The sequence below is a fragment of the Oncorhynchus kisutch genome, linkage group LG11, assembly GCF_002021735.2.
Source record: "Oncorhynchus kisutch isolate 150728-3 linkage group LG11, Okis_V2, whole genome shotgun sequence".
Lineage (NCBI taxonomy): Eukaryota > Metazoa > Chordata > Actinopteri > Salmoniformes > Salmonidae > Oncorhynchus > Oncorhynchus kisutch.
In genome coordinates this window covers 56,533,598-56,555,829 of record NC_034184.2, presented here as the reverse complement: position 1 = coordinate 56,555,829, position 22,232 = coordinate 56,533,598, and the positions used below count along the sequence as shown (strand labels likewise).

At 44.0% G+C, this 22,232-nt stretch overlaps 1 protein-coding gene across 2 annotated transcripts in view; it reads right to left on the bottom strand.

Moving 5' to 3' along the window:
- Positions 1 to 1,205: 1,205 nt before the first annotated feature.
- Positions 1,206 to 22,232, bottom strand: part of LOC109875881 (cadherin-20) — a 116,672-nt gene continuing 95,645 nt past the window's right edge. For both annotated transcript variants that reach the window (XM_020468318.2, XM_031835952.1), the window contains exons 3-12: positions 18,171 to 18,465; positions 17,252 to 17,371; positions 15,144 to 15,311; positions 13,718 to 13,905; positions 13,008 to 13,261; positions 6,378 to 6,514; positions 5,412 to 5,533; positions 4,941 to 5,058; positions 3,722 to 3,973; positions 1,206 to 3,453 (exon numbers count right to left, since the gene is read on the bottom strand). In XM_020468318.2, the coding sequence (XP_020323907.1) occupies positions 2,924 to 3,453; positions 3,722 to 3,973; positions 4,941 to 5,058; positions 5,412 to 5,533; positions 6,378 to 6,514; positions 13,008 to 13,261; positions 13,718 to 13,905; positions 15,144 to 15,311; positions 17,252 to 17,371; positions 18,171 to 18,465 (2,184 nt within the window). In that variant the 3' untranslated portion in view covers positions 1,206 to 2,923. The remainder of the gene's footprint in view (positions 3,454 to 3,721; positions 3,974 to 4,940; positions 5,059 to 5,411; positions 5,534 to 6,377; positions 6,515 to 13,007; positions 13,262 to 13,717; positions 13,906 to 15,143; positions 15,312 to 17,251; positions 17,372 to 18,170; positions 18,466 to 22,232) is intronic.

The window sequence follows — 22,232 nt, the reverse complement described above, 5'->3', positions numbered from 1 at the left end:
CAATATGATGTGGTTATAATACATGCATGTCTACAACAGTTCTCACAGAATAGAGCGGAATGTACAGACAAAACAAAACCGTTGGTTTGTAATTTCAGTGTTCCACTGTGTTGTGTATGCTTCTCAATGGCTATGAATAAAAAGCAGTAGAAAATGTTGTGAACAATGTTCCATTTCTCCCTCCTGTCCTCTCTTCCCTTCCTCTCTGAAAAAAAAGGTATCATTAATTCATTGAGGTCATTTGAGGCTAGCTGAGCTTACATTAGCATCACAGGACATAGTAGTGGATCATTGTCTGTTTGTAGGCTAAGTCTGTCTGTTGCAGGGTTTGGCTGGTGGGCTGGATGGGCTCGTTGTAATGGTTGGTATAAATGGAATGATATCAAACACATGGAAAACAAAAGCCTCCTCTGGTCGGTTGCAATGTTAGAGAGAAACACACAGACTCAAATGCCATTACATCCAAGGTTAACTTTTTGAATTCCAACAGGGACATATTAATGCTTTTAATTGGAATCTGTTTTATCATTACACCATTACGGCTGAAATGGATGTTCTTAGTTAGAGTTTCACCTGGGAAGCTCGTCTGTATAATTGTTGTTGTGAAAATAATGGACGCCTCCCCGAGTTGCCTGTTATGCTTTAGGCACAGGTACTGATATGAGGACAACAGGGGGAATGAGATTTTAATCAACGTTTTAAACCCAATTGCCTCCAAACAAAATAAGTCAAGCAAATTAAGTACTTTAAGAGGGAAATGCAATGAAAATGGAGTCATATGCAATAACACTGGAGAACAATTTAGCATATATGATTGCATATTTAAATGGCTGCTTTATCTTTAGAAAGGCTTACACTTCTGTCATGCTTCAGGGAAACGCCGCCTAATGTTCCTTGCAGGGGAGAGAAGTGATTTATTTTTCCGAAGTACGCTCTCTCTCCATAGTTATTGCTAAAATACCTGAAGTACGAAAAGTAACTAAACACCTTTATTTTTTTGCTCTCAAAAGCGGATAATCAAAGCCACGTCGCAGACAAGTACACAGAACTTGACATTTAAAGTAATTTCCCTTTGAAATAACATCTGCAGCATTTACCATTATTGCCCATCTCCGCGAATGTCTGAAAAAAGGTGCATTGTGTGCAGTGCTTGAAAACAGCAACCATTTCTTTGAATCCCAGCCAACTTGGCAACTTGACTTGACGACAGCAAAATGTTTTATTTTATTATTTTATTACCAAGTATACAACAAATATCTACATTCAAATACCACATACTGTAGCATAACTGACACCACACATCGTTCAAGTCGAGTCCACCCAATCAAAAATGATCAAAATGTCCTCCTATTATTTCACATCATCTTTGACAAAGAAGTCCCTTTGTTTATTTGGCGTCGTTTTGCTGAAGTACATTTTCTTCTTCTTTACATATGGCACTTGAAGAAGCAGATTATCAAAGTTATCAAAGCCTATGGGACGAGATGCGAGGGTTGAGATCAAGCAACAATGTATGGCAGAGTTGGACTCCACCCCTAATCATGGCTGATACCCTGATGAAATGCTTTTTACCATATCGTACATCCCCTGGTTTTACTCATCCAGCTATGTTTATAATGATGAGTAAAACATTTACAGTAACTGGCCATCCTTCATTTCAGATACAGATACTGTAATGTCCCTCAGTCCTGCTGTGGTATCATGGACAGTTTATTTCAAAACAAGAGTTTAAAGTGTGTTTGTGTTTGCGTCCCAAAAGGCACCCTATTTCCTTATATAGTGCATTACTTTGCATAGGGTGCAATTTGGGGGACACACATTTCCTGATGAATGCATGATCATGCTTTATGCTCCTAACCAGCAGCAAAACAACAAAGGGTTCAAACTAACAAAATATGAATTGATACATTCTCCCTTACAATGTCTGAAACAAGACACTGAGAAATGCCGGGAGAAACATTGTCTTTGAAACACAGAATTGCAATTAGACGCCATTGAAACATTTACGTTACGTCATAACTCCTGAACATATTTGAACATATTTAATGCCGAACCCACCACCTTGGGATAACATCAAACCAGTGTTTGTTTGATTCCCCAAAAATAAGTTATAAGAAATATAAATACAGCACATGAAAAAATAAATTAATTAATAAGAGACGGCCACATATTGAAGTTACCCTTAATGGAAGAAAATTGCAGTTCTCAAATCAAAATGGTTGCAGCAATAATGACAAACAGGTCAACAAAAATGTATCTTACTCTTCCTTTTTTCCCCCTGTGTCAGTGGCTTGGAATACAAAAAGCAAAGTCTTAACATAAATATTGTCAAAACAAACCAACAAAAAAGACGTCAGCATTTCAGAGTTTGTTTGTGTCCTGCGTAAGTGTGTGCAGGAAGGTAAGGCTAAGTATGTTGAGTCCCTTGTTTTCCCCTCCTTCCCCTCTCTTGTGTTCATCTGAGGGGAATAGGGACCCTTTGGACCAGAGAGCTGCTGGGGCCTGTGGCTAGGGCCTGGGTCGGCCAATAGTGTTAACTAACGTGTTGCTTTGAAGCCCTTTGCTTTGAGGGCCTTGTGATTGCTAGCTGTCTGTCAGTCAGTCAGTCCAGGCTACTCTCAAGCCTCTCTTGGAGTTGGGGAAGGGTGGTGATGGCAGCTACACAGCTAGTAGGAAACCCAGCTCAGTGTTGAGGCTACCCAGCTCTAAGGCTATAGAGAAGAGGCGATGCTCAGTGGTGCTATTGCAAATTCTGCAGTTCTACGGCGAACACACCTTTCAAATTCATTCTCTCTATTTCTCTCTCTCTCTGTTCCTGTCTCTCTACATGTCTCCGTTTCAACCATAGTCCCTCTATATTTCAGTCTCTTCTTCCTATAAGATGTGTGTATATAGGGGTGAGTCTCTTGTTCCTTCCTCCCCTCTACCACATGGGAGGGTTGTTTGTCTCCAGAACCCCGTACATCTCTGCCAGTTTCTTAAACCTGGGCCCCCAGTCATTGAGATAATCATACTCGTGATCAGTATTGGAGCACCCAGACTGCAGCGAGCTCAGGGATTCAGCCACCGATCCCTCCCCCTCATAGGCGTAGGTCTGTAGGGAGTCGTAAGGTGGGGCGCAGGGGTCCAAATCCGCCTCCAGGAGCTTGGATAGCACATACCCCTGTACGTTGCTGTCTCCACCAACACAAACGCTCCCTGGCCAGCCCACACATGCAATGGGAACGTAGCGTGAAAGGCTCTCGATTTCGGGCAGCATGTCCTGACGTTGCTTCCCCACTAGGTGGGCCTCGTGGGGGTTCCACATGGCAGCGATGTCGAAGGCCTCAGTGTCCTCCTCTCCGCCCCCCTCGTCATCGTAGCGGACGATGTTCTCGTGGACGTTGTCTTCCTCATCGTGCAGGTAGGGCTTCTTACGGTGGCTCCGGAGGGACAACATGAGCAAGATCATCACTAGTGGAGAAAAAAGAGACATGGTCAGATACAACATGAACCCCAAATCTGGAAGATTATTAATGGTTACTTCAGTGAGTTTGGTGAGTTGGTGTACTATACTAAGACATTCAATATAAGCATAGATTTGGTAAAAGAGGGTTTGAATAGAGTGGAATATGATGTTGTCGTATACAAAGACAATACAAATATACAGTAGCTTATTAAGTACGTGTAAAGCAGATCAGCAGTGGAGAAAATCACTTTAAAGAACTAGATCATGACCTACCGAGCATCACGAAGATACATGCCAGTATGGCGATGAGTGCCCCTCTGCTCAGACTAGCCGGTAGGTGGTAGGCCTCAGCATTACAGGACATAACGTTGCCCTCCACATCGCAGCTACACACACGTATAGTCAGAGTGCTGGTGCTGGTCTGGACCGGCAGCTCTCCATCTGAGATAAAGATAGGAAGGTAGTAGACTGACTGGTCCTGCTGAGACCAACCCCCACGCCGCGTCAGGATCCATGCTGTGTTGTCTACATCGGGGACAGAGAGAGAGAGGAGCCTGGTTAGATACATATATACACTGAGTGTACAAAACATTAGGAACATGTTTCTAACATCTTTCCATGTCATAAACTGACCAGGTGATTCCAGGTGAAGGCTATGATCCCTTATTGATGTCACCTGTTAGATTCACATCAATCAGTATAGATGAAGGAGGGGAGACAGGTTAAAAGAAAGATTTTTAAACCTTGAGACATTTGAAACATGGATGCCAGGCACACCAGTTTGAGTGTGTCAAGAACTGCAACGCTGCTGTGTTTTTCATGCTCAACAGTTTCCCATATGAAGAATGGTCGACCACCCAAAGGACATCCAGCCAAATTGACACAATTTGGGAAGCATTGGAGTCAATATGGGCCAGAATCCCCGTGAAATGTTTTCGACACCTTGTAGAGTCCATGCCCTGATGAATTGAGGCTGTTCTGAGGGAAAAGTGGGGTGCAGCTTAACATTAGGAAGGTGTTCCTAATGTATGTACACTCAGTGTATGTTACATCATTACCAAGAGCGGTGTTTGTCAGACCATGAGTCATCCCATGCTACACGTAAACATAAATGGATGCGACACGTAAACATCTGTAGCATCCGAAAGGTTTGACCTACAAACTATTATGACAACTCTATGGTTTTGCTCCACGACCCTCTACGGCCCCCTTCAGATGTCGATGTGCCAACCTCTATTTGGTAGCGTCTGAACCGTTTGGGCTACAAACTAATGTGCCTCTATGGAAAATGGAGATTCTCATGAACACGATGGTGTTCTCCGTTTTGTTCTATGACCCCCACAGTGTCACATGACTCGTCTGAAGGTAATCAGTACTGTTTTTTTTTTTTTTAAACACATGGAATATGAAGTAAGTTTTTCACCTTTATATATCTCCTAGATTTAGGAAAGGTACTTTGGTTTTACTGCTGTATAATAAAGCCTTTATTTACCTTGGTTGTCTCTGAGGGTGAAGTTGGGGTTGTTAGCAGCCTCTGGTGCCAGGCTGTAGTAGAACTGCTGACCTGCCAGAGGATCATCTGGGTCTATTGCTGTCACTGTCTGAATCAGCTTAGGTCACCAGACAACAAGACAACAACCAGGAGATGGGAGAGAGAGACAGTTAGGATCGCTGACCTGAGACAAGTTGTGAGTGAAACTGTCAGATATTACATACATTCATATTATGCAGATATTTCTTTACAGTATTCCATCAATTTGAATAATTCTTCAAACAATAAAATCACAGGTCTGCAAATAGTGGTTATTGGTCTGCCTCTGTTCAGGTCTTGTGTGTGTATCTTTTTTGTGTATGTATGTGTATGTGTGTGTGTGTGTGTGTGTGTGTGTGTGTGTGTGTGTGTGTGTGTGTGTGTGTGTGTGTGTGTGTGTGTGTGTGTGTGTGTGTGTGTATGCCTCTGTACCTGTCCAGCCTTGGCGCTCTCACAGACGAATGCTTCAAAATAGTGTGTCAGCGATGGAGGGTTATCATTCACGTCCAGAATCTTCACAGCTACAGACACACTCCCGATCATACTGGGATTACCTGGAAGAAAACACACACACATGCACACACACAAGTTAGTGTACAAGACACACACACACACACACTAGCCGATTTCGAAAGGCAGACTAGGATGAAATACTCAGAATGGTTGATTAGAATAAGATTACATTTCAGTTATAATCCAAAATGTACATTTGAATACCTTAATCAGCTGTGTAATTGGCAATGGAAATGCTAGCAGGCAGTAACTACTTTCTCAACTTTCATCAAACAATTGATCAATCAATAGCTTGACTTTGGCACTCTCCAGTTGAGGGTGAATGGCTCTCTGCGATGCATGTGTGTGTGTGTGTGTGTGTAGACTCCAAGTAACAACTCTCTCTCCCCCTCCATCTCTCCCTGGGGCCTGCAGCTACAACACAGCCCTCCCACCACTCGGGATCATTTCTATTCTTCTGCTGTCTTTTCTTGTCCCTGTCCCTCTCCACCCCCCTCTCCTCATAACCAATTGAGTCATATGTGCCAATTTGACCCGATTCAGGTGTGTTCTATTCGACGAAGCCGTTAATTAAAACAAAGCTCCACTCGTTAGTGTGCATTCCAAACAAACAGAAACAAAACAAGGGGACTGAAGGTGACTCTCCTGGGTCCTGAATACTCCCGCTGTGTACAAGTCTGTTTCATATTATCACACAATATAATATAATAATGTGGCCTCATTCAAAATAAACCAGATATGTGTGTGTGTAACATACTGTATGTGGCTTCGTCCCAAATGGCCCATGTTCCCTATATAGTGCACTTCTTTTGTACTATTGTAGACAATAGGGTGTCATTTGTGTGTGTGCATGTGTGTGTGTGTACGTGTGTGTGCGTGACGTACTCATCTCCATTGCCAGGACGGTGATGTTATGCCAGGATAACTCTTCTCTGTCCAGCGCCACGACCGTCATCAACGCCCCGGAAGTGATGTCAATGTAGAAATATTTCCCCAGGTCAGTGGTCATCTCTATTGAATACCTGGTGACAGAGGGACACAATGGTAACCAATGTTGAGTAACACTTATCTGGTATTTATATACATTGCCTTCATAAAGTATTCACACCCCTTGTTCTTCCACAATTTGTTTTGTTACAGTGTTATTACAGTGGACTTAATTGTAATTTTCTTTCTCCAAGATCTACACAGAATACTCTGTAATGTGAAAGTGGAAGAAAAATTTGAACAATTGTACAAAATCGATGAAAAATAAAACACGGCAATATCTTCATTAGATTCAACACCGAGTCAATATGCGTTAGAATCACCTTTGGCAGCGATTATAGCTGTGAGTCTTTCTGGGTAAGTCTCTAACATGCCAACCACACCGCTCGTGTCATGTGTGCGAGCGTTTCAAAAATAAATGTACACATACATGTTACTCAATCATTGCACCCACACTGCTAGCGCGTGTCAATGAGAGTCTGCGTAACCAGGCACTTAAATAGAATCTATTTGTGACACTTGACGCGCTGCAAGTTCCACCTCCACCAATAGGTGCCCTTCTTTGTGAGGCATTGGAAATCATCCCTAGTCTTTGTGGTTGTATCTGTGTTTGAAAAGTCCACGCAATTTTTTTTTAGGGTTGCCATAACAAAGGGGTTGAATAATTATTGAATCAAGACATTTCAGCTTGTCATTGTTAATTAATTAGTAAAAAAACTAACATTTTCAACATAATTCCACTTTGACATTATGGGGTATTGTGTGTAGGCCAGTGACCAAAACATCTCATGTAAATACATTTAATTTGTTACACAACAAAATGTGGAAAAAGTCAAGGGGTGTGAATATAAAGCATGCAGATATCTTTATCTATTGCATGAGCTGTTGCGTTTTCTTGTTCGAGACATACTAAAGATTTTTTTAATTTTTAACATGAGTTCTTCTTTATTCTAGTTAAGCGGAGGCGTAAAGAATAGTGAGTGCATTGAACTGGAATCTCCCGCTGCACGTGGTCACGTGGCATCAGATACATTGTGCCACATGAGCTTGGCATTTTGGATGCAGTAATTACAGAATTACTACAGTTGAACTGCAGTTATACTGCACTCTAACTGCAGTATACCAAAATAACACCGTTTTTACTGCAGTGTACCTGCAGTTAGAATGCAGAATAACTGCAGTTATTCTGTAACTACTGCATCCAAAATACCACAGTCGACCACAGTTACTACACTTTTACTACAGTTTCACAACTGAAATATTTTTGGGGAAGGGTCGTGTGTGTTCATGCACTTTCTAACATGACAAAATGTCTCAATTCTGGGGGCACCCTCATAAAAACATTTGCAGTCAGAGTGCAGTATAACTGCAGTACACTGCAAATACTGCGTCCAAAATAACACTCCAGTTTTTTACTCCAGTAATCTTTCAGTGTAACTGCAGTTCGAGTGCAGTTTCATGACTCTCCTGTGAAGATCTGAAGGATCAGGTTACGGTGGGTCAGCTCTACAGCGTCCTCTCTCTCTCTCTCTCTCTCACGCTGTATTCCAAGCAGTTTTAGTGGTCTGTGGACACGTAAGGAAAAGTCTTGTTGAGTTTGTTTCATTTGGTGACCTCATGAAGGACAGGAGACACTTTGTTTGTATACACTTCTCAATTATGAGGTTTGCATCTGAATGTTGTGTAAAATACATGATTAATCATAAGAATACTTTTGGAAGGATAACAATGTGATCTTAGTCTTCTAAATAAGAATTGTTTTTCATAGTGACTTATGATCAGTCAGCTGCCACGCACCCATGAGCACAGATATTACACGGTGTCATGGAATGCCCCCTTTTCTACTAAAAGTATAAAACCCACTTACGACAAAATTGACATTAGACCAGAAAACATGGAAGCTCTCGCTACTTGTTGAAATGGTTGGCAACTCTACCAAAGGACAAGACCAGAGAACGTGGAGATCATTCCCACGTTGAAATGGCTAGATATCTAAAAAACTAAAAAACAATTATTCAGGCTGCAGCTGTTTAAGTACTTTTAGTCTGGTAAAAGCAACTGGTTCAAACGACCAAATGGTACTCTGACATATCCATTATAACAAGCTACGACTACGAAATACTTTGATCTCTGGTGGACAAACCAGAGACTTTCTGTCGAATATCTGTCCAAGCAGGCGGACCGGCGATCGCAGAAAGGGACAACAAAGGCATACACTCGTAAATATGTCATTTGAAATGTATTTTCAAATCAGCTGTTGTTCATGTTCAAAGTATTAGAATTTCCATGAATGTAGTTATCGACTCGGAATTTCCCCCTCTTGAGCTGTCCCCACCCTTTTCCTTTGTCTACCAAGCTGTCATATTGGTTTCGTCCACTAGAGACTTTTCTTTGTGTCATGTTAGTAACCAATGTATGACCTACTGTGTGGGTGTTCATGTAATTATGTGATTGATTAGTTAGTTAAGCCAATTTCTATATCGCTGATTCATGATTAATGTTAGGGTTCGTGCATATATCCAAGGGTTTGCGACATTCAGGAATGAGACTGATGAGGTAATAATACATGAATAGAAAACTGTAATCAATAAGATAATAAAATATCTGAAGAGATATTTTCGGGAAATTGTAACTCTATAAACAACAACATTTTCCCGTGGTGCCTCGACTTCCTAGTTAATTACTATTCCATGATTCGTTTAATTATGGAATAATTACACATAGAGAATTTATTTGATTATATAACAGTCTTCACATTTAATGACAGCAAACGCTATGAACAACAGTAAAACTGCAGGACACTGCAAGTATTCTGCAATTACTGCGTCCAAATACCACAGTCGAATGCAGTTACTACACTTTGACTGCAGTTTCAAAACTGAAATCTTCTTTTGTAAGGGAAATGCAATTCGAGCTAGCTCCTCAAACCGTCTCAGTTGTAATCGAATCAGCAATATATCTGCATTCTGCCAAATTGAGCTGCATCACAGAGCTGGTGTATGTGTGTATACCTGCAATGGGCTTTACTGTGCTGTGCTACACAGGCTGGCTCATCTCCTGCCACCACGAGCCACTTTCCAAAGCGCTCCTCAGAGAACATCACACAACAATGAGTAAACAGACAGACACTCAGAGATGAAGCCAGATGAATAGGGGGGGAGCACTACTTCAGGACACAGCTTAATCCCATATTCATAAGGTCTCAAAGAAGGAAATTAAGTCGATTTAGAATCCTACTGGGAAAGACCTGAAAGAACAAACCTAGGCTCTGTGTACAGTGATCCCTCCCCCCCTCCCCTTTCTGTCTCAGTGTGAACTAAACTCCCAAAGGCAGACTTCCTGACCCATCATTGTGCAGCAGTACACATAGATAAAATGGAGAGAGTTCTCAGCTATACACAGAGAGAGTCCTTGGCAGAATCGCCTGGTCTGTCAGACTGGTTTAGACCCTACACACACACACACACACACACACACACACACACACACACACACACACACACACACACACACACACACACACACACACACACACACACACACACACACACACACACACACACGATGTGGAATGGCAAGCTGTCAATGTTTAAGGCAGACCCAGCATCAGCAGCACTCTATGTACCTTCCTTTACTGATTTGACTGTGTGTGTGTGTGTGTGCGTGTGCGCCAGCGTGTGCGCCAGCATGTGTGTGCCCAGCATAGGCGATGCCCAGCATAGGCGATGGTAGGGGAAGATCCCCCTAAAGGAGCACTATTAATATCACTCTATGGTGTGTGTGTTTGCCAGTGACAGTTAGAGACAGCAAGTGTTGAGAGAAAGCGGGAGAGAGAGAGAAAGGCCTTCTCTCTCCTGTTGTATTGATTCCCCCATTTAAGGTCAACCTTATTCCCAATGGGTTTTGGTCAAAAGTAATGCGCTACATAGGGAAAAAGGTGCAATTTGGGACGCATATGTTGTCTGTCATGTAGTAATGTTAGCCACACCATTTGGCCACGGTGAAACAATTGCTATTCAAGGTTGATGCTCTTACTGTAGCCATGCTCACAGGGCTGGTTTGATTTGCATCCTCAACACACATAATTCCCAGAGCTTTCCCTATCTGCTTCAAGCGTGTCCCCCAAATGGCACCCTATTCCCTATAGCACTAAACAGGGAATAGAGTACCATTTGGGACACTTGCTGAGACTGAGGGGTTTTAATATCTTCACTAAAGCCACATTATATTTTTTTATTTTACCCCTTTTTCTCCCCAATTTTGTGGTATCCAATTGTTTTAGTAGCTACTATCTTGTCTCATCGCTACAACTCCTGTACGGGCTCGGGAGAGACGAAGGTTGAAAGTCATGCATCCTCCGATACACAACCCAACCAAGCCGCACTGCTTCTTATCACAGCGCCATCCAACCCGGAAGCCAGCCGTACCAATGTGTCGGAGGAGACACCGTGCACCTGGCAACCTTGGTTAGCGCGCACTGCGCCCGGCCCGCCACAGGAGTGGCTGGTGCGCGATGAGACAAGGACATCCCTACCGGCCAAACCCTCCCTAACCCGGACAACGCTAGGCCAATTGTGCGTCGCCCCACGGGCCTCCCGGTTGAGGCCGGTTACGACAGAGCCTGGGCGCAAACCCAGAGTCTCTGGTGGCACAGCTGGCGCTGCAGTACAGCGCCCTTAACCACTGCGCCACCCGGGAGGCCCTAAAGCCACATTATCTAACAGACACTCCCAACACAGCTTTACAAAGAGGGATAACATTGGCATACCAGCATTCTGAAATAGCAGTTCATTTTAATGGCGAGAAATTATTTGTACTTGGATCCCATACAAATACACTATATATACAAAGTATATAATCACCCCTTCAAATTAGTGGATTCGGCTATTTTCAGCCACACCCGTTGATGACAGCTGTATAAAATCGAGCACACAACCATGCAATCTCCATAGTCAAACATTGGCACTAGAATGTCCTTACTGAAGAGCTCAGTGACTTTGAAGGTGGCACCGTCATAGGATACCATCTTTCCAACAAGTCAGTTTGTCAAATTTCTACCCTGCTAGAACTGCCCCGGTCAACTGTAAGTGCTGTTATTGTGAATTGGAAAACGTCTAGGAGCAACAACGGCTAAGCCATGAAGTGGTAGACCACACAAGCATACAGAATGGGACCACCGAGTGCCGAAGCGAATACTGTGTAAAAATGGTCTGTCCTCGGTTGCAACCCTCACTACCGAGTTCCAAACTGCCTCTGGAAGCAACATCAATAACTTTGTCGGGAGCTTCATGAAATGGGTTTCCATGGCCCAGCAGCACACACTCAAGCCTAAGCTCACTATGTACAATGCCAAGTGTCGGTTGGAGTGGTGTAAAGCTCCCGACCATTGGACTCTGGTGCAGTGAGAACATGTTTGCTGGAGTGATGAATCACGCTTCACAATCTGGCAGTCCGACTGACAAATGTGGGTTTGGCGGAAGCCAGAAACCTGTCGCAATGCATAGTACCAACTGTTAAGTTAGTGGAGGAGGAATAATGGTCTGAGACTAGGCCCCTAGTCTTAATCTTAACGCTACAGCATACAATGACATTCTATACGATTCTGCACTTCCAACTTTGTGACAACATTTTGGGGATTGCCCTTTCCTGTTTCAGCATGACAATGCCCACATGCACAAAGCAAGGTCCGTACAGAAACTGTTTGTCGAGATCGAGCTCTGACCTCAACCCAGTCGAACACCTTTGGGATGAATTGGAACACCGACTGCGAGTCAGGCCTAATCTCCCAACATAAGTGCCCGACCTCCCGAACGCTTTTGTAGCAGAATGGAAGCAAGTCCCCGCACCAATGTTCCAAAATAGTGGAAGGCCTTCCCAAAAGAGTGGAGGCTGTTATAGCAGCAAATGGGGGACCATTCCATGATTTTGGAATGAGCTGTTCGACACGCAGGTGTCCAGGTCATGTCGTGCATGTGGCTCCAGATGAAATTAGCACATTGAAAGATTTTCAAATCTGACAATCCAAAAATGTTTAGCCTCAAGTCATGTGAATGTTGATGAGTAGCAGTGTGAGATGAGCCCCTGACCGTTAGTGTATTCCCCAGCCCTATATCCTCTAGATATAGGGCTGGGATATTGTGCATTGCTGCAAATTGACCTCAAGAAGCCCAAACAGATATAACATTTGACCGAAAGTAATGAATAGGGTGCCATTTGGGATGCACAGTGAAACTACGCTCCACTCTAACCCAACATCTGCTCTGTGAGTGAGGTAAACACACTGCATAATTTAAAATGATGGGAAAGTCTCCTAATACCACACAATCCAGTACACTTTGACTGATTAGGGTCCTTAAAAATGCCAGACCATCATCATTAACACCATCTTCATTGCCAATGAACTACATTTTTTAAAACACAGCCTTGTACACTCCAATACCATACTGACACCATCTGGCCACAAGATGACATTACATGACATTGGTCAAAACATTTTGGGTGGTATTTTGCTGTTAACCATGTCCTCACCTGATGGAGTTATTGGAAGCATCAGGGTCTCTGGCAGAGACCGTCGTGAACACTGTGCCAATCTCTGCTTCTTCAGAGACCTCTATGTAGTATGCAGCAGAGCTAAACTCTGGGGGCTCGTCTATATCCTCCACGCTGACGTGAACAATGGTAACATGGCTGAACGGGCCCTTGTCCAGAAAACGGTGGTCCAGGTGTGTGTTGGCTCCTTCTATCTTCAGAGTGTAGCTTGCTTTGCTCTCAAAGTTCAGAGGCTAGAGGGGAGAGAGACGATGTTTACTGCATTAGTAGGTACGTTGTGTCATAGGTGTAATTCATATGAATAGTTAAATGAAGCGGCCGCGGAGGTTTCTGTGCACTTCGGCACCTCCACAAAAAAAGGTTCACAGGTGGGTTGAGAAAGGATCCACTAGGAGTGAACCAACTGTTTATCAATCAAATAATTAATCTAAATTAAATTGAGTTCAATGTGACTTATTGCATTAGCATTTTAGTCATTTACGGCTGTGTCGACTCCTCTGTCAGAGGACACTCAAAGCATATCATTACCCTTCATTGAAGTCTACCCCGTGTGTGTGTTTTCATTGGTGTAACCTTTCATTGAAGTCTACCCCGTGTGTGTGTTGTCATTGGTGTAACCTTTCATTGAAGTCTACCCCGTGTGTGTGTTTTCATTGGTGTAACCTTTCATTGAAGTCTACCCTCTGTACCTTTTTGATGGTGATGATGCCAAAGAGGTTGGTGGGGTCTGTGCTGATGTCGAAGGTGTCCCTCCCGTCTCCGTCAATGATGCTGTACCTCATCTCTGCGTTGATGCCAATGTCACGATCCTTCGCCCGGATACGACCCACAACAGATCCCACGGGAGCCGACTCCAGAACACTCATCTGATACAGCTCTGAGAAGGGGAAGGAGAGAGGAGAGAGATTGTTAAATGCATTTCTTTAGTTGATGAGGTATTATGTAATAACATGTGTTAGCTCATTGTTCCTCTAGAGGGTGCCACATTTATGTAATTACACCAGGACATTAGAAGGATAAACCACAGACCGTTGAGCACAAATTGGTTCAGTCTGAGAGATGGTTCGTAAATTGGGTTGTATTGTCTTATGGGTCAACGAGAATTAATTTCAACAATTTAACCTAATTTCAAAAACAGGGGTGACAGCGGTTCTCAATTTGCCGTGCTCCCTCTGTCTGAACTGAAATGGTCACACATTATGGTTGTCAGACAAGCGCACCCGAAGCTCCTCACAACGTATTAAAGTCTCACTTAAGCGATGTGACTAATTTGAGAGAAGAGAGGGGGACGTGGGGGAAATAAGGGGGAGAGAGAGGAAAAAACGAGACCACCAGTCAGGCAGAAAGCTAGGGGATGGCTGAGGATAGACAGATGATAGAGAGAGATGAACTGCTGATCTCTCATTGGACGGAAATGTGGAGATCAGGAATGGGGCCAATCAAAGAGACAGCATTGGGGCCGGAATGGGACTGGTGGCCGGGTGAAGAGAAAGAAAGAAAGAGAGGTGGGGCATGGGGCGACTGGTGGCCGAGGAGGGATGGAAAGAGGGAGAGTAGTGAGAGGGTGGGGGATGGGAGTTGATGGAGGGATGATGAGGACAGAAATAATAGTGTGAGAGTGGGGAGGGTTAATGGGCTGGTGGCAGACTGGTGGCCAAAGTAGATGATGAAGAGGAAGGAGAGAGAGAGAGAGAGCATGGTCTGAAGGAGAGGCACAAGCGAGGGGATACACTGCTGATTAAGTGGTGGAGAGGGCTGGAGAACAGGAAGCGAGACATCCCACTCCCATTTTTTTCTGACTGATATACAGTCAATAAACTAAGTAGACTAGACCCAGCTGCTGTCACATTGGTGTCTATGAGAGAGCCACCCCTTAAGTAGACCTGAAATGTAAAAAGAAAAAGGCCTGAGTGGTAAATGGCCTGAGTGGGACATCTTCATTTATCCACCATTTTTGAAGACAGAAGAGGAAGAACAAGAGGTGTGGAGAGGGAGGGAGATAGTTAATGAGAATGATGACAATGATGAATGACAAACAGTTGTGAAGATAAAATGAAGAATGGAATCCAAATAAACAAAAAGGCACAGGAGAAGAGAGGAGGCTCTGCTTCTTACTCTGATCAAACATGGGTGGGTTATCGTTGACGTCGCTGAGGGTGATGTTGACGACAGTGGTTCCAGCCAGACCCCCTAGCTGGCCTCCCATGTCCTTGGCCTGGATGATGATGGAGTAGATCTCTCTGACCTCTCGGTCCATGCCCGCCAGAGACACACGCACCTCGCCTGGGGGGACAGGGGGAGAGAGAGAGAGAGAGTGGGAGGACAATGAGAGAGAAAGAGGGGGACGGTGGAGAGGAGAGAGAGGTCACAGTTTGAAATGGTGTGATGGGAGGGTTAGCAGGGTAGTAGATGACGGGTCGTCAGGCAGATTAGGGACACGACTCAGACTGGGCACCAAATAACACAGCATTAAAAATGTAGTGCATTTTTCTTTTAGTGGAGCCATATAGTGCAAAAGGGAATAGGGGAGTGCCATTTCGGTAGCAGCCAGTGTCTTCTTTTAACGAATGAAGTCAGAATGTTATACTGTAGTTCAGGGATCTTCAACTTGATTCAGCTACATGGGAATTTTTTCTTGAGTGGATGGTCAGGTAGCCAGAACATAATTACCAATAATTTGGAGACTGCAAATTTATTGCAAGAAGCCCAAACAAATATAACATTAGACTAAAACATAATTTCAAACCTTGCTTACATTTGTATACGATCACATATACGGCGCAGTACTCAGACACCTTAACTTTTTCCATATTTTGTTATGTTACAGCCTTATTCTTAAATTAATTCAAATATTTTTTTCCCCCATCAATCTACACACCTTACCCTATAATTACAAAGCAAAAACAGGTTTTGTGATATTTTTTTTGCAAATGTGCCAGTCAAAAGTTTGGACACAGCTACTCATTCAGGCTTTTTCTTTATTTTTACTATTTTATACATTGTAGAATAATAGTAAGACATCAAAACTATGAAAAAACACATATAGAATCATGTGTTAACCAAAAAAGTAAAACAAATCAAAATATATTTTATATTTGAGATTCTTCAAAGTAGCCACTCTTTGCCTTGATGACGGCTTTGCACACTCTTGGCATTCTCTCAACCAGCTTCACCTGGAACGCTTTTCCAACGGTCTTGAAGGAGTTCCCACATATGCTGAGCACTTGTTGGCTCCTTTTCCTTCACTCTGCTGTCCAACTCATCCCAAACCATCTCAATTGGGTTGAGTGATTGTGGAAGCCAGGTCATCTGATGCAACAGTTCATCACGCCTTGGTCAAAAGCCCTTACACAGCCTGGGGGTGTGTTGGGTCATTGTCCTGTTGAAAAACAATTGATAGTCCCACTAAGCGCGAACCAGATGGGATAGCGTATTGCTGCAGAATGCTGTGGTAGCCATGCTGGTTAAGTGTGCCTTGAATTGTCAATAAATCACAGACCAGCAAAGCACCCCTACACCATCAGACCTCCTCCATGCTTCACGGTGGGAACCACACACGTGGAGATCATCCATTCACCTAACTCGTGTTGTCTGGTTTGCTTAAAATAATACATTATTCATTATTTATAATTTTAATTTAAGCACATTTAAAACCAAATACTTTTTTACTTTTACTGAAGTAGTATTTTACTGGGTGACTTTCACTTTTAGTTGAGTAATTTTATTTAAAATTGGGTTAATTTTACAACACTGGAAATAGACAAAAATAAGGAAAAACCCTTGAATGACTAGGTGTGTCCAAACTTTTGACTGGTACTGTATATATACTTATTTTTTGCTCAGAAAACTTGGGGGACCAAATAAAATCAACTGCGGGCCGAATTCGACTTGCAGGCCACCAGTTGGGGAACTCCGCTGTAGCGAATGTATTTGCTTATTGATTTTGGATTTGCCAGTTGTTACCATTGGCAGCCACAAGAGGGCATTCTTAACCCTGTTGATATGTGCCATATGTGTTTACGTTCAAACTGTATTATATTCAGCCTGTATGTGTGTGTGTGTGTTACCTGGAGTAGCAGATGGGAGTGCCCCAGTTATGTGCCAAAACATGGAAGTCTACTAACATAACTAAAGCACATCCATTGTAACTACTATTGTTAATTAATGCAGGTCTGAGGATGTTTTGACACTTTTGGTTTTGGTTTCCCCTGTGCTTTACATACCAGTCTTGGGCTCCACAGAGAAGTATGGCTGTCCTTGCAGAATGCTGTAGACCACTCTGGCACTGTTACCATATGTAGGGTCATCAGCATCTGTAGCGGTCAGCCGAATCACCTCAGTGCCTGGGAATGAGGCGGGGAGGGAGGGAGGGAGGGAGGGGGAAGTAGAAATAGAGTGACTTGGTGAGCAAAAATATTTCCACACAACTGGAATGACTCCTTCTGTTTCTATATGGCTATTTCAACAAGGCCTGTTTACAAAATGGATTGGCACATCTGCATAAAACTGCTTCAATGTTGACAATAGGTGTAGGCTATTAGTAACTGTGTAGTTATTTTCCGCCTCAAGGTATCTGCACTCACTGGTGGATTTATAAATATTGTAGCCCACTGGTGCAGTGTGTAAGCAGAGACATAATTTTGATGGCATTATGACGATACTGCAGAGACATAATTATTTTGGCTATTGTGCGCACATAACCGAACATTCTCATCTCCTTCCCAGCATACACTACTCGCAGAAACACACTGCTGTGAATAACCAGCACAACAGAGACATACTGTATAATAGAGAAACAGAGTTTGCTCACTGAACTACTAGAATAAAAAAATAAGCAAAGACTGTTCATGAATGGATGAATGGAACGTGTAGAGGCAGCAGCATGGTGTCCAGCTACACTCTCTAGCTGTGTTTCTGAAAGGGTCCTGGTCAAACGTAGTGCACTATATAGAGAATAGGCTGCCATTTTGGATGCACACTGTGGCTTTATATGCCGATTCTCCACAGTTCTCCCAAAATGTGCACTTACACACTTTCTGTCAAGGATTTAAAAACATTTGTGTAACCACTGGCTTGAGGGAGTTTCCACTATTGTAAAATCCATTCAAGGGATTTTGACCACCACAGTCTCTACTGACTCACCGATGGTTGACATCTCAGGTATGGTGGCTTGGTAGGGCCCATCCTGGAACTTAGGTTCATTGTCATTGATGTCCTGGATCTTAACGATAAACTGAGATTCGGGCTCTAGGGGTCGGTCTGTCTGTCTGTTCCAGGCCTGGGCTTTCAGCAGGTACTGGGCCTTGACCTCGCGGTCCAGCCTCTTGATGGCATGGATGTCTCCTGTACTGTCATCAATGGTGAAGGTGGTGCCGGCACCGTCTCCTGATAGTATGTACTTGATTGAGCCATCCCCTAGGTCCATGTCTGAGTGGAGCTGTGGGGGTCACAGGTCAGAGGTTAGGGGTCAGAGGTTAGAGGTCAAGAGAGGTTAGAAAGTACACCTTTGTTGTAGGGCCCTGGTCAAATGTAGTGCACTAGGGTGCCATTTGAGACGCAGACTGAATATGAATATGTGATGCTATTATTTGACTTCACTGAATCTGTGACATTTCACTACTTCACTGTTTCACGTCACAAGATGGTGGTTCAGAAGATTTCTGTAAAAGAAATGAATGGAACATGGAATAGAGTCCTTTTTTTGGGAGAGTTCCACTATCTATAGATCTAAAGTTTAATTCCTGGCTAGACACCTTTCACACTGAGAGGGTCTCCTCTGCTTTGTTATATAGGCTCAGACAAGTGTTAAGTAAATGGAACGAAAGATATTCTAGACACTCATCCACACTAGTGCTCCATATAAATGAATGTGGAATGTACTGTATGTGCAGAGGTGTCACGCCCTGATCTGTTTCACCTGTCCCTGTGATTGTCTTATTTTCCCCAGTGTATTTATCCCTGTGTTTCCTGTCTCTCTGTGCCAGTTCGTCTTGTATGTTTAGTCAAGTCAACCAGCGTGTTTTTCCCCATACTATTCATACCATTTCTATTCTCTTTTCCTAGTCTTCCCGGGTTTTGATCACTGTCTAACTCTGGACTACTTTCCTGCCTGCCCTGACCTTGAATCTGCCTGCCCTTCGGTACCTATTGGACTCTGAACTGGTTTTGACCTTTTGCCTGTTCATGACCATTCTCTTGCCTACCCCTTTTTGGATTAATAAACAGTGCAAGACTCCAACCATCTGTCTCCTGTGTCTGCATCTGGGTCTCGCCTTGTGCCGTGATAAGAGCTTGTGTCCCAAATGGCACCCTATTCCCTACATAGTGCGTTACTCTTGACCACGGCCACATGGGAACCCCATGGGCCCTGGCCAAAAGTAGTGCACCAGGGAATATAGGATAGCATTTGGGAGGCAGACACAGAGATTCATTGGCACAGGAAGATACCTTGGTCACTCAAGCGTTGAAGTGGATTGAACAGTTGATCAATGATGATAAACCCTGCAGCTATCAGAGACCACATCCAGCCGACCGCGACGACATTGATTGAAAAGTTGAGAACTGTCATCAAACAGTTCAATAGTAATGATGGTGGGCATTTAGCAGATGCTTTTATCCAAAGTGACATGCAGTTAGCACATGTATATCATGACACAGGATATGACCCAGATGCAGAGACAGGAGGCGGGTAGTTCGGTTCTCCGAATATTTATTATAACAAAGCGGCAGAAAAAGGGCAGGTCGCGGGCAGGCGGCGGTTCGTAATCCAAGGCAGAGTCAGAAACCGGGTCGGAACCAGAATGACTGGAAAACAAGAACTTGAGAAATGGGAAACACACTGGTATGACCTGACAAAACAAGACGAACTGGCAACAGACAAACAGAAAAAACAGGTATAAATTCACGGGATAATGGAGAAAAATAGGAGAAACTTGGTGGGAGTGGAGACATGCACAAGACAAACACGAACACTGTTCAACATGTCACGGAGCACGTCGTTGACCTGGGCTTGGAACACCGTGAGAGCGTTGGTCAGTCCAAATGGCATAACCAGGTACGCATAGTACCCACTAGCCGTGTTAAAGGCTGTCTTCCCCTCGTCTCCGAAAACAGATGGTATGCGTTCCGAAGGTCCAACCTAAAACTTTTCGCCTCATGGAGAGGCGCGAAAGCCGAGGAGAAGAGTGGATTTATTTGCATTTATTTTTACTGTGATGTCATTTAGGTCCCGGTAGTCGATACACGGGCGCAGGGTGGACGGGGAGGAAGAAGGATGAATTAACCCTGCAGCTAGGAGGATGAATTAAGGATGAACCTTGCAATTAACCGTGCAGCGAGTCCTCAATGTACACTTCCGTGGTCTTGGTCACCGGACCAGACAGGGAGAAATGCTGCCCCCTGATGAGATGTAGTGCCAGGGAGGAGGTCAATAGTGTAGTAGGGTTGATGAAGAGGAAGAGTTGTGGTGCATGTTTTTTTTTCACCTTTAGTAAGCTAGTTGAGAACAAGTTATCATTTGCAACTGCGACCTGGCCAAGATGAAGCATAGCAATTCGACACATACAACAACACAGAGTTACACATGGAATAAACAAAACATAGTCAATAAGTAGAACACAAGAAAATACATCTATATATAGTGAGTGCAAATGAGGTAAGATAAGGGAGTTAAGGTAATAAATAGGCCATGGTGGCGAAGTAATTACAATATAGCAATTAAACAATGGAATGGTAGATGTGCAGAAGATGAATGTGCAAGTAGAGATGTTGGGGTGCAAAGGAGATAGATAAATAAATACTGTATGGGGATGAGGTAGGTAGATAGATGGGCTGTTTACAGATGGGCTATGTACAGGTGCAGTGATCTGTGAGCTGCTCTGACAGCTGGTGCTTAAAGCTAGTGAGTGAGATATGAGTCTCCAGCTTCAGAGATTTTTGCAGTTTGTTCCAATCATTGGCAGCAGAGAACTGGAAAGAAAGATGACCAAATGAGGAATTGGCTTTGGGGGTGACCAGTGAGATACACCTGCTGGAGCGCGTGCTACGAGTGGGTGCTGCTATGTTGAAATTTGTTGAAAATCTCCTGGTCATTGTACTCAGTGGGAATGGCTGAGAGGTCTGAGGCTTTCCCCAAGCCCGCAGAAGGACGCCCAGGGACAGGCTGTGCCGCCTTGAGGCAATGTGCATGACAGAAAGTGCTCCAACCCAAAATAGACTCCGTAGCCCAGTCGATCAAGGGGTTGTGCGTCTGGAGCCATGACAATCTCAAAACCTCAGGCACATGAGGAGACTCAATGAGCAGAAACTGCATGGACTCACTGTAGTTAACTTACACTCGCAGGTTGATGGGAACCATACTGTGAGTGACCCTGCCAATACAGCTTTCGTCCAATGCTCTGGAGTCCATGGGAATGGAGAGGTGTTGTGTAGAGATGCTCAGTTCCGACACCAGGGTAGCATCTATAAAGCTCCCGTCGGTTGCAGAGTCCATGAGCACCCGGAGAGAATAAGACCGGTCTCCCCACAGTAGGATAGCATGGAGAGGAGTGTGAGTAACGGGAGATGGGAGACTCCCTGTATGGACCACCAGCGTCCTCCTACCTACTGATGAGCCTGGTCTTTTACTCGATAGGGGGATATGTCATGTCCTGAAATACCACAATACATACAACTTTTGGCGCTCAGTCAGCATAAACGTTCCCCAGTAGACAATCTAGCCCTGCCCAGTTGCATGGGCTCAGGAGGTGGCAACAGTCCTCGATGAATCCCGGGAGAACTCGGGTGACATCGGATTCTCTCGGGAATGCATGCGTCAGAGACTTCCGAGATTCTTTGGAGGCAATGGGGAACACGTGGACGAACGCGTGTGGCTGGGAACAGACCTCCTCTCCCTGCTCCGTTCCCGTAACTGCCCATCAATTCTTATTGTCAGGGCTATGAGAGAGTTGAGGTCCATGGGCAGCTCCCCATTGGCAGCTCAACTTTAATTCCCTCCAATAATCCTTGAAAGAAGGTGTCGAACAGGAACTCTGTGTTCCAGGCACTTTTGGTGGCCAAAAAGTCTACTGTCTTTTCCAGGAGTCTTGACGCAGCGGAAGTAGCTTCCGAGCTACCTTTCTCCCAGACACAGGAGAATCGAACACCATCCTTACCTCCGCCATGAAATCCTCCAGACTAAGGCAAATGCTAGATTGTTGCTCCCAC